General features: G+C 40.2%; 1 protein-coding gene across 1 annotated transcript in view; it reads left to right on the top strand.

Annotated features, from left to right (window-relative positions):
• Positions 1–13,002, top strand: part of LOC121547672 (integrin alpha-9-like) — a 124,163-nt gene that overhangs the window by 24,139 nt on the left and 87,022 nt on the right. The window contains exons 6-10 of the mRNA XM_041859049.2: positions 4,085–4,214; positions 4,862–4,947; positions 5,171–5,233; positions 6,455–6,592; positions 11,376–11,481. Of these exons, the coding sequence (XP_041714983.1) occupies positions 4,085–4,214; positions 4,862–4,947; positions 5,171–5,233; positions 6,455–6,592; positions 11,376–11,481 (523 nt within the window). The remainder of the gene's footprint in view (positions 1–4,084; positions 4,215–4,861; positions 4,948–5,170; positions 5,234–6,454; positions 6,593–11,375; positions 11,482–13,002) is intronic.

Below are 13,002 nucleotides of genomic sequence, written 5' to 3'. Positions count from 1 at the left end.
TTCACTTCACAGGTTCAGTTTGGAACTACACCAATAGACAGACACTTGGACCGTCTAGATGAGAAAGTATTCAGTTTGGATTCCAGGCTATGTGGAATCAACATCGTATGAGACCTTTGCATAGTGCACGGCTGAACATTTATAAGGAATGGGAAAATAAGTTATGTAAGAGTAGGAATAACTATGAGCTTACAAGTTGCAGGTCAGGATTGTGTTACCAGAAGGTCGGAGGGTTGTTGGACTCAACAATGGAGTCGTCTGAACAAAGGAGCAAAGGAACAACAAATTTTTTCCACTGCAGACTATCCATACACAGACAAGCGAAGAGCTGTCAAAGACTCTTGGACAACATTTCAGTACAGAATATCAGAATCTGAGGAATGTTAGATATAATTGACAGGTGTTGTTCTTAACCTTTGTCTCTGAATTGTAGTTAATGTTCTTAGTATTCTAGTGTTTCACAGATGTGTGACAGCATGACGCATCTGACATTCTAGAATCTAGTGTGACCATCAGATCAAGGACTGACTGACCAATCAACTCCAGATGTTTGTTTCTTTACTTCCTGACTAGATAAATTCTTGTCATTCCGTTAGACTTTTTGATGTTTTGTAACTTTCGTATTTTTTTTGAGTCACTGACCTGATGTTTTTGTTGTTTGCTTATTTGTTTTAAATTTGCTCTGTCTGTTGTAGGTATATGCAGGGGTGAAAGTAACCGATACAGTACAGGAGTCCTGGAAAAAAAATGGTGGGGGTACACCGTACCATCTGAATATGAGCCTATATCACAATAATTAAAACAAAGATCCCAAGAAAACTTTAGGCTATTACACTATTATTTATCATTACTGCATGTCAGTATAATGAAAAATAAGCAAATGGACTTGAAAACCTGTGGAAGTACGCTCCAAAATGAGGTGTGGTTCGAAAATAACAGTGACATTTTGCCAAGGCAGAGATAAGTGGCCGAGACGCGTGCAGACAGCAGCGGATCAATTCAGGTTAAAAGTCCTATTTGACAATCGCCGAATGTCATTCATTACACTTTTTGGTGTTTTGTAACAGATGTCTCTTTCCATTCATCAAATGGCAGGTGCACTGCATGGATGCAGGAATTATTTTAGTGGACAAACATTTAAAGGAGCCTTTTGGACTGGTTGTGTTCATACCACATTAAAAGGTAATACATTTTAAAAGTGCGTGCACACATAGGCATAGCCGCGGGAAGTAGTTTGGAGGTGGGGGTGCTAAAACAATAATTGCAGGCGCTGAAGACATCGATATTGGTCAGCTAATACAGGACTAGTAAAGGCCCAGTGCACTCTTTTTGTGAGAAAAAAATGTCAACTAAATATATTGGAGTGTTTACCAGCATTTGTAACTTGAGTCTGATTATTATCTGTACAAAACAGTTAATCTGATAATACGTGTGGAATATAAAAATACTTGCTTGATAAGTTTTCCAGTTTCTTGAAAGACTTTGCAAATGCAACATATCTCTATGTGAAAAATGAAACGGTCTATTCATTTATTTTCCATTTTAGTAAATGCTCTTATCCAGAGCAACTTACGTTAGTGAGTGCATACATTTTCATACTTTTTCGCACTGGTCTCCCATGGGAATCAAACCTACAACCCTAGCATTGCAAGCGCTATGCGCTACCAACTGATCCACATCATCACAGCACATACAGTACCAGTCAAAAGTTTGGACACACCTACTCATTGAAGGGTTTTTCTTTATTTTTACTATTTTCTACATTGTAGAATAATAGTGAAGACATCAAAACTATGAAATAACACATATGGAAACATGTAGTAACCAAAAAATTGTTAAACAAATCAAAATATATTTTATATTTGAGATTCTTCAAATAGCGACCCTTTGCTTTAATGACAGCTTTGCACACTCTTGGCATTCTCTCAACCAGCTTCATGAGGAATGCTTTTCCAACTGTCTTGAAGGAGTTCCCACATATGCTTAGCACTTGTTGGCTGCTTTTCCTTCACTCTGCGGTCCAACTCATCCCAAACCATCTCAATTGGGTTGAGGTCAGGTGATTGTGGAGTCCAGGTCATCTATGCCGCACTCCATCACTCTCCTTCTTGGTCAAATAGCCATTACACAGCCTGGAGGTGTGTTGGGTCATTGTCCTGTTGAAAAACAAATGATAGTCCCACTAAGCCCAAATCAGATGGGATGGCGTATCGCTGCAGAATGCTGTGGTAGGCATGCTGGTTAAGTGTGCCTTGAATTCTAAATAAATCACAGACAGTGTCACCAGCAAAGCACCATCACACCTCCTCCTCCATGCTTCACGGTGGGAACCACATGTGTGGAGAGGTCATCCGTTCACCTACTGTGCGTCTCAGAACGACACGGCAGTTGGAACCAAAAATCTCAAATTTGGACTCATCAGACCAAAGGACAGATTTCCACCGGTCTAATATCCATTGCTTGTGTTTCTTGGCCCAAGTAGGTCTCTTCTTATTATTGTTGTCCTTTAGTAGTGGTTTCTTTGCAGCAATTCGACCATGAATGCCTGATTCACACAGTCCCCTCTGCACAGTTGATGTTGAGATGTGTCTGTTACTTGAACTCTGTGAAGCATTTATCCTCTGCAGCAGAGGTAACTCTGGGTCTTCCATTCCTGTGGCGGTCCTCATGAGAGCCAGTTTCATCATAGCGCTTGATGGTTTTTACGACTGCACTTGAAGAAACTTTGGAAGTTCTTGACATTTTCCGGATTGACTGACTGTCATGTCTTAAAGTAATGATGGACTGTCGTTTTTCTTTGCTTATTTGAGTTGTTCTTGCCATAATATGGACTTGGTCTTTTACCAAATAGGGCTATCTTCTGTATACCACCCCTACCTTGTCACAACACAACTGATTGACTCAAACGCATTAAGAAGGAAAGAAATCCCACAAATTAACTTTTAACAAGGCATACCTGTTAATTGAAATGCATTCCAGGTGACTACCTCATGAAGCTGGTTGAGAGAATGCCAAGAGTGTGCAAAGCTGTCATCAAGAATCCCAAATATAAAATATATTTTTATTTGTTTAACACTTTTTTGGTTACTAAATGTTTCAATGTGTTATTTCATAGTTTTGATGTCTTCACTATTATTCTACAGTGTACAAAATAGTATAAATAAAGAAAAACCCTTGAATGTAGGTGTGTCCAAACTTTTGACTGGTACTGTACCTTAATAGAAAATGACTCAAGTAAAAGTCACCCAGTAAAATACTACTTGAGTAAAAGTCTAAAAGTATTTGGTTTTAAATATACTTAAGTATCAAAAGTAAAAGTAAAGGTATAAATCATTTCAAATTCCTTATATTAAGTAAACCAGGCGGCACAATCTTCTTGTTTTTTAAATTTACGGATAGCCAAGGGCACACCAAAACTCCGCCAGATCAGAGGCAGTAGGGAAGACCAGGGATGTTCTCTTGATTAGTGTGTGAATTGGACCATTTTCCTGTCCTGCTAAGCATTCAAAATGTAACAAGTACATTTGGGTGTCATGTATGGAGTAAAAAGTACATAATTTTCTTTAGGATTGTCATTAAGTAAAAGTTCTCAAAAATATGAATAGTAAAGTAATGTACAGATTCCCCAAAAAATTACTTAAGTAGTTCTTTAAAGTATTTTTACTTAAGTGCTTTGCACCACTGCCTATTGGATATTTTCCCTAATGTGTAAACAGCAACAAAAAAAAACACATGGATTCTGATCTATTGACTTCCTTATCCAAACCCGATCCTCCATATGCGACTTCTGTCTGGATGCTCAGATCAGATATTTTTGCTCTGAAGTGGTTTTATTTCACATGACCGTTACTATTACAACCACCCCAAAATTTCAAGGAACAGTGACAGGAATTGAGCATTGCATCTGTGTGCTACTTCAGAGGCTGCATCAGTGTGAATGCGCAAATCTGATATGGGTCACATGTAAAACTATGTGTGGACAGTCAGGAAAAAAAGATTGGATATAGAAAGAAAATCCGATTTGGGTTCTTTGGGTGGCTGTGTAAACACAGCCTAACATTGTTAGATGTGTGGTCATTCTCAGGAGCTGGTGGTGATGGGAGCTCCAGGATCATACTACTGGACAGGAACAGTCAAGGTCTACAACCTGACCTCCAACACCTTCTACAACCCCAACAAAGAAGACGTTGACTCACACAGATACAGCTATCTAGGTATGTTTACTTTGGTTGATTTCATCGATTAATCACTCACGTAATCGATCAATCTGTCTGTCGGTCGGATATTGTCAGTTGATTAATCAATCAATCAATCAATCAATTAATAGCCCAATCAATTCATAAATCATCAATCAATTAAATGTATTCACAAAGCCCTTTTTAAATTACAGTACACTTTACACTACACTAACCTGGTCTAGACCCTCAAAGAACATGAGTAAAAGAGTTGACCACCTGTATCTAATTTCTTTGATTGTATTGGCAACTCTGACTGATTCTGTCTGTCTCTCTAGGCTATGCTGTGACTAACCACTATTTCATGTAAAGTCTGACTTTCTGTCTCTCTAGGCTATGCTGTGACTAACCACTATTTCATGTAAAGTCTGACTTTCTGTCTCTCTAGGCTATGCTGTGACTAACCACTATTTCATGTAAAGTCTGACTTTCTGTCTCTCTAGGCTATGCTGTGACTAACCACTATTTCATGTAAAGTCTGACTGTTTCTGTCTCTCTAGGCTATGCTGTGACTAACCACTATTTCATGTAAAGTCTAAATGTTTCTCTCTGTCTCTCTGGGCTATGCTGTGACTAACCACTATTTCATGTAAAGTCTGACTGTATCTGTCTCTCTGTATCCCTAGGCTATGCTGTGACTGCTGGACACTTCTCCTCTCCTAACTTCATAGATGTGGCTGCAGGAGCTCCACAACACAGTGGAGGGGGAAAAGTATGTGCTGGATTTGATTGGTTGTTTTAGAAGGAGTGTCATATCTTTGTATTTAATATTATAACATTGATATGTTTACACTGTATTTGAACACTGATTTGTTAACACTGTATTTTAACACTGATTTGTTAACACTGTATTTTAACACTGATTTGTTAACACTGTATTTTAACACTGATTTGTTAACACTGAATTTTAACACTGTATCCTCCTCTCCCTCCAGGTTTACATTTTCAGAATCGATGGTGGGTCTTTGGTGAAGATCTTTCAAGCCTCAGGGAAAATGGTATGTGTCTGAAATATAAATCACAGCTATCTACTATGCTGTTTGACCATTACTACATAACAGTGACATGTTGTTTCTTTAGTGTGTCAGTAGTGATCACTGTTCACTTCTACCATCTGTTAGTATTCTTTGTTATTAGAAATAACATAGGCCTACACTTCAGTGATAATGGACACATGCCATTCCTGGACACATGCCTAGTCCTGTGATAAAAAGCATGCTCAATGGAGAGTCTCTAGACTTAATCAGGGTCTGGGAAACCAGGCCCCATGTGTTGTAGAGTACACATACTGTAGCTGGTGCAGGTGAAGCATGGCAGTCTGTTAGTTAATGGTTTTCTCAGAAGCACCACACTGTTTATGTTGTGTATGTAAAGTGTTTAGAGAGCTCTAGACTTGCATCCCAAATTGCACCCATTGGGCTCTGGTCAAAAGTAGTACACTATGTAGGGATAGGGGTGCCATTTGGGACACATCCCTAGTCTGGCCAGGAACCAGACAGCTAGGGAGGGTAATTCACATGGTAAGAGTAAATAACAAGTCAATCTTTGTAGATAAAGACCTAAGTTTTGTAAATATTCCTTTAATATTGGTAGAGATATGAAATGGAAAATAAATCCAGTCAGATTGTGGAGGGAGAGAATGATGAAAGTATAAAGGAAGTGCCTGTCTGTCTTGAGGGCATGGGCAAAAGCAGACCTCATTGGCAATGAGTAGAGTAGAACAGAATATAATACAATATTATAGGACAGAATAGGATAGAGCGGAGCGGAACAGAACAGAATGAAAATAATAGAATAGAATAGGAGATCATATTTTTCCTATAGGGAACTTAATAATAATAATAATAATAATAATATGCCATTTAGCAGACGCTTTTATCCAAAGTGACTTACAGTCAAACTTCAGTTGTGGCTAATAATTAAGAGAATAAATACACACACACAATTTGCATGACAGATACATTATACTAGATCAACATCAATAATAATGTTTCAATGAAAAGACTGCTCTGACCAGTGGTTTGTCTGACTGTGTGGCTCTGTGGCTGTGCTTGGTTCCAGATGCAGGGCTCTTATTTTGGCTCCTAATTGTGTGAATAGAATACATGTCTAACTTTATACACAAGATGAATACAACGTTACGTATTTTCACTGATGTGATGTCTGACCCAATGCTACCTGTCTGTGTGGCTCTGTGGCTGTGCTTGGTTATTTTCCAGATGGGCTCTTACTTTGGCTCCTCATTGTGTGCAGTTGACCTGAACCGGGACGGCCTGTCGGACCTGCTGGTTGGAGCGCCCATGCACAGCACGCTACGGGACGAGGGACAGGTCTCTGTCTACCTCAGCAAGGGCAATGTGAGTGGGATGAGTGGGATCTGGGTTAGATGGGAATAGAGTTGGAAATTATGTGAACTTTCTGAAATGTCCCAGATTTTCCAGAAGTGGGATTTCTGAAAAACATTGGAAATGTACAGTATATTCTAGCCCTCCAGTCAACCTGTGTCTAACCCACCATATAGAAACATGGCTGCCTTTACAACCTGGTATCATAGACCAGATGTAACAGTACACGTAAATCCAGGACACTCAAATTAGTATGATATGTCACGTTTGGTATGGTTACGTAAGACAGATGGTTACTTAAGGCAAAAACAAAAGTAGGGTGGTTGGTCGGGGTGGATGGGTTCAGTGTATATTATGACCTACATAGATTGTTTATCTGTCCATGTCTGACTAGCTTTTTGGTTAACAAAATGTTATTACCTCGAAGAATGTTTGATTTAACAGTGGGGATTATTTAACTTTGTGTAGATTGGTGTCTGTGGTTGATCCTGTTCTATTTGTGAGTTGTCGTTAGGATCTTATAACTAGCTCGTCTTGGAAGTTGTTAGTGTGTGTTTGGTTGTTTGAGTTTTTAATGAAAGTCAAATAACTACAGTGAGGGGAAAAAGTATTTGATCCCCTGCTGATTTAGTACGTTTGCTGATCAGTCTATAATTTTAATGGTAGGTTTATTTGAACAGTGAGAGACAGAATAACAACAACAAAATCCAGAAAAACGCATGTCAAAAATGTTATAAATTGATTTGCATTTTAATGAGGGGAATAAGTATTTGACCCCCTCTCAATCAGAAAGATTTCTGGCTCCCAGGTGTCTTTTATACAGGTAACGAGCTGAGATTAGGAGCACACTCTTAAGAGCGTCTGCTAAATGACGTAAATGTAAATGTAAATGTAAAGGGAGTGCTCCTAATCTGTTTGTTACAGTGAGGGAAAAAAGTATTTGATCCCCTGCTGATTTTGTACGTTTGTCCACTGACAAAGACCTGATCAGTCTATAATTTTAATGGTAGGTTTATTTGAACAGGGAGTGACAGAATAACAACAATATAATCCAGAAAGACGCATGTCAAAAATGTTATGAATTGATTTGCATTTTAATGAGGGAAATAAGTATTTGACCCCTCTGCAAAACACGACTTACTACTTGGTGGCAAAACCTTTGTTGGCAATCACAGAGGTCAGACGTTTCTTGTAGTTGGCCACCAGGTTTGCACACATCTCAGGAGGGATTTTGTCCCACTCCTCTTTGCAGATCTTCTCCAAGTCATTAGGGTTTCGAGCCTGACGTTTGGTAACTCGAACCTTCAGCTCCCTCCACAGATTTTCTATGGGATTAAGGTCTGGAGACTGGCTAGGCCACTCCAGGACCTTAATATGCTTCTTCTTGAGCCACTCCTTTGTTGCCTTGGCCGTGTGTTTTGGGTCATTGTCATGCTGGAATACCCATCCACGACCCATTTTCAATGCCCTGGCTGAGGGAAGGAGGTTCTCACCCAAGATTTGACGGTACATGGCCCCGTCCATCGTCCCTTTGATGCGGTGAAGTTGTCCTGTCCCCTTAGCAGAAAAACACCCCCAAAGCATAATGTTTCCACCTTTCTTGTGTAGGTCTACAATCTTGTCCCTGACATCCTTGGAGAGCTCTTTGTCTTGGCCATGGTGGAGAGTTTGGAATCTGATTGATTGATTGCTTCTGTGGACAGGTGTCTTTTATACAGGTACAGTGAGGGGAAAAAAAGTATTTGATCCCCTGCTGATTTTGTACGTTTGCCCACTGACAAAGAAAGATCAGTCTATAATTTTAATGTTAGGTTAATTTGAACAGTGAGAGACAGAATAACAACAAAAAAATCCAGAAAAACGCATGTCAAAAATGTTATAAATTGATTTGCATTTTAATGAGGGAAATAAGTATTTGACCCCCCTCTCAATCAGAAAGATTTCTGGCTCCCAGGTGTCTTTTATACAGGTAACGAGCTGAGATTAGGAGCACACTCTTAAAGGGAGTGCTCCTAATCTCAGTTTGTTACCTGTATAAAAGACACCTGTCCACAGAAGCAATCAATCAATCAGATTCCAAACTCTCCACCATGGCCAAGACCAAAGAGCTCTCCAAGGATGTCAGGGACAAGATTGTAGACCTACACAAGGCTGGAATCGGATACAAGACCATCGCCAAGCAGCTTAGTGAAAAGGGGACAACAGAAGAAACCCAAAAGAACTGTCAATCTCCCTGGGCCTGGGGCTCCATGCAAGATGTTTTGTATTTTTATTTAACCTTTATTTAACCAGGTAAGCCAGTTGAGAACAAGTTCTCATTTACAACTGCGACCTGGCCAAGATAAAGCAAAGCAGTGCGATAAAAACAACAACACAGAGTTACATATGGGGTAAACAAAACATAAAGTCAAAAATACAACAGAAAATATATATATACAGTGTGTGCGAATGTAGTAAGTTATGGAGGTAAGGCAATAAATAGGCCATAGTGCAAAATAGTTAGAATTTCGTTCCACATTGGGTGAGGCGGGTTGCAGGAAAGTATATTTAGTTAAAGGATGGAAAGTGAGATTGAGAAATATATACGAAAAAGACAAAAAAACTAAAAACTGGTTATTTGCATGAGGACACTACAAAATACACGACCGCACTGCTATGCCATCTTCGAATTCGTGGAGTTGAAATGATCTTGAGAACGGTGAGGAATCAGCCCAGAACTACATGGGAGGATCTTGTCAATGATCTCAAGGCAGCTGGGACCATAGTCACCAAGAAAACAATTGGTAACACACTACGCCGTGAAGGACTGAAATCCTGCAGCGCCCGCAAGGTCCCCCTGCTCAAGAAAGCACATATACAGGCCCGTCTGAAGTTTGCCAATGAACATCTGAATGATTCAGAGGAGAACTGGGTGAAAGTGTTGTGGTCAGATGAGACCAAAATGGAGCTCTTTGGCATCAACTCGCATGTTTGGAGGAGGAGGAATGGTGCCTATGACCCCAAGAACACCATCCCCACCGTCAAACATGGAGGTGGAAACATTATGCTTTGGGGGTGTTTTTCTGCTAAGGGGACAGGACAACTTCACCGCATCAAAGGGACGATGGAAGGGGCCATGTACCGTCAAATCTTGGGTGAGAACCTCCTTCCCTCAGCCAGGGCATTGATAATGGGTCGTGGATGGGTATTCCAGCATGACATTGACCCAAAACACACAGCCAAGGCAACAAAGGAGTGGCTCAAGAAGTAGCACATTAAGGTCCTGGAGTGGCCTAGCCAGTCTCCAGACCTTAATCCCATAGGAAATCTGTGGAGGGAGCTGAAGGTTAGAGTTGCCAAACGTCAGCCTCGAAACCTTAATGACTTGGAGAAGATCTGCAAAGAGGAGTGGAACAAAATCCCTCCTGAGATGTGTACAAACCTGGTGGCCAACTGCAAGAAACGTCTGACCTCTGTGATTGCCAACAAGGGTTTTGCCACCAAGTACTAAGTCATGTTTTGCAGAGTGGTCAAATACTTACTTCCCTCATTAAAATGCAAATCAATTTATAACATTTTTTACATGCGTTTTTCTTGATTTTTTTGTTGTTGTTATTCTGTCTCTCACTGTTCAAATAAACCTACCATTAAAATTATAGACTGATCATGTCTTTGTCAGTGGGCAAACGTACAAAATCAGCAGGGGATCAAATACTTTTTTCCCTCACTGTAAATGAAGGGGAAAGTGGCCATCTATAGCCGATAGAGAAAGTTCCTCAACTGTTATAGGAGAAAGCTGGATGTATTTTAGTTAGTAGTCAGTTATAACCATTCTACTTTTAAGTAAAGGGTTGTGTCATGCGATAACTGCTCCACTTTTATAGTAATGGCTATGTCACATAATATCCATTCCCCTGTAATGGGTTGTGTCACGTCATAACTATTCCCCTTTAATATAATGGGTTGTGTAACATCATACATATTCCTCTTTAATGTCTTGTCACATTTAACAATTTTCCTTTAAAGTAAAGGGCTGTGTCACGTCATAACCCTTTCCCTTTAAAGTAAAGGGCTGTGTCACGTCATAACCCTTCCCCTTTAAAGTAAAGGGCTGTATCAAGTCATAACCCTTCCCCTTTAAAGTAATGGGTTTTGTCACGTCATAACCCTTCCACTTTAAAGTAATGGGTTTTGTCACGTCATAACCCTTCCACTTTAAAGTAATGGGTTTTGTCACGTCATAACCCTTCCCCTTTAAAGTAATGGGTTTTGTCACGTCATAACCCTTCCTCTTTAAAGTAATGGGTTTTGTCACGTCATAACCCTTCCACTTTAAAGTAATGGGTTTTGTCACGTCATAACCCATTACTTTAAAGTGGAAGGGTTATGACGTGACAAAACCCATTACTTTAAAGGGGAATGGTTATGACGTGACAAAACCCATTACTTTAAAGTGGAAGGGTTTTGTCACGTCATAACCCTTCCCCTTTAAAGTAATGGGTTTTGTCACTTCATAACCCTTCCACTTTAAAGTAATGGGTTTTGTCACGTCATAACCCTTCCACTTTAAAGTAATGGGTTTTGTCACGTCATAACCCTTCCACTTTAAAGCAATGGGTTTTGTCACGTCATAACCCTTCCACTTTAAAGTAATGGGTTTTGTCACGTCATAGCCATTCCACTTTAAAGTAATGGGTTTTGTCACGTCATAACCCTTCCACTTTAAAGCAATGGGTTTTGTCACGTCATAACCCTTCCACTTTAAAGTAATGGGTTTTGTCACGTCATAGCCATTCCCGTCTGACCCTATTTGCAGGGGGTGATGGAGGAGGCTGAACTCTTAAATGGAGATGATGCCTATAATGCACACTTCGGCGAGTGCATCGCTGCAATCGGAGACATCGATGACGATGGATACCAAGGCAAGTGTCTCTCAACTAAGTCACTGTGTTTTCAAGTATAGAATGTACACTAGCGTTCAAAGGTTTGGGGTCACTTAGAAATGTCCTTGTTTTCAAAAGAAAAGCAATTTTTTTGTCCATGAAAATAACATCAAATTGATCAGAAATACAGTGTAGACATTATTAATGTTGTAAATGGCTATTGTAGCTGGAAACGGCTGATTTTTAATGGAATATCTACATAGGCGTACAGAGGCCCATTATCAGCAACCATCAGTCCTGTGTTCTAATGGCACGTTGTGTTTGCTAATCCAAGTTTATCATGTTAAAAGGCTAATTGATCATTAGAAAACCCTTTTGCACAGCTGAAAACTGTTGTGCTGATTAAAGAAGCAATAAAACTGGCCTTCTTGAGACTAGTTGAGTATCTGGAGCATCAGCAATTGTGGGTTCGATTACAGGCTCAAAATGGCCAGAAACAAAGAACTTTCTTCTGAAACTCGTCAGTCTATTCTTGTTCTGAGAAATGACTATTCCATACGAGAAATTGCCAAGAAACTGAAGATCTCGTACAACGCTGTGTACTACTCCCTTCACAGAACAGCGCAAACTGGCTCTAACCAGAATAGAAAGAGGAGTGGGAGGCCCCGGTGCACAACTGAGCAAGAGGACAAATACATTAGAGTGTCTAGTTTGAGAAACAGACGCCTCACAGGTCCTCAACTGGCAGCTTCATTAAATAGTACCCGCAATTCACCAGTCTCAACGTCAACAGTGAAGAGGCGACTCCGGGATGCTGACCTTCTAGGCAGTGTTGCAAAGAAAAAGCCATATCTCAGACTGGCCAATAAAAATAAAAGATGAAGATGGGCAAAAGAACACAGACACTGGACAGAGGAAGATTGGAAAAAAAGTGTCATGGACATACGAATCGAAGTTTGAGGAGTTCGGATCACAAAGAAGAACATTTGTGAGACGCACACCAAATGAAAATATGCTGGAGGAGTGCTTGATGCCATCTGTCAAGCATTGTGGAGGCAATGTGATGGTCTGGGGGTGCTTTGGTGGTGGTAAAGTGGGAGATTTGTACAGGGTAAAAGGGGGTCACTCCATTTTGCAACGCCATGCCATACCCTGTGAACGGTTTTATTGGAGCCAATTTCCTCCTACAACAGGACAGTGACCCAAATCACAGCTCCAAACTATGTAATAACTATTTAGGGAAGAAGCAGTCAGCTGGTATTCTGTCTATAATGGAGTGGCCAGCACAGTCACCGGATCTCAACCCTATTGAGCTGTTGTGGGAGCAGCTTGACCGTATGGTACGTAAGAAGTGCCCATCAAGCCAATCCAACTTGTGGGAGGTGCTTCAGGAAGCATGAGGTCAAATCTCTTCAGATTACCTCAACAAATTGACAACTAGAATGACAAAGGTCTGCAAGGCTGTAATTGCTGCAAATTGAGGATTCTTTGACGAAAGCAAAGTTTGAAGGACACAATTATTATTTATATTAAAAATCATTATTTCTAACCTTGTCAATG

Source organism: Coregonus clupeaformis, chromosome 31, assembly GCF_020615455.1.
Source record: "Coregonus clupeaformis isolate EN_2021a chromosome 31, ASM2061545v1, whole genome shotgun sequence".
NCBI lineage: Eukaryota > Metazoa > Chordata > Actinopteri > Salmoniformes > Salmonidae > Coregonus > Coregonus clupeaformis.
The sequence above is the reverse complement of the archived record's forward strand: the minus strand, read 5'-3'. Positions and strand labels throughout refer to the sequence as shown.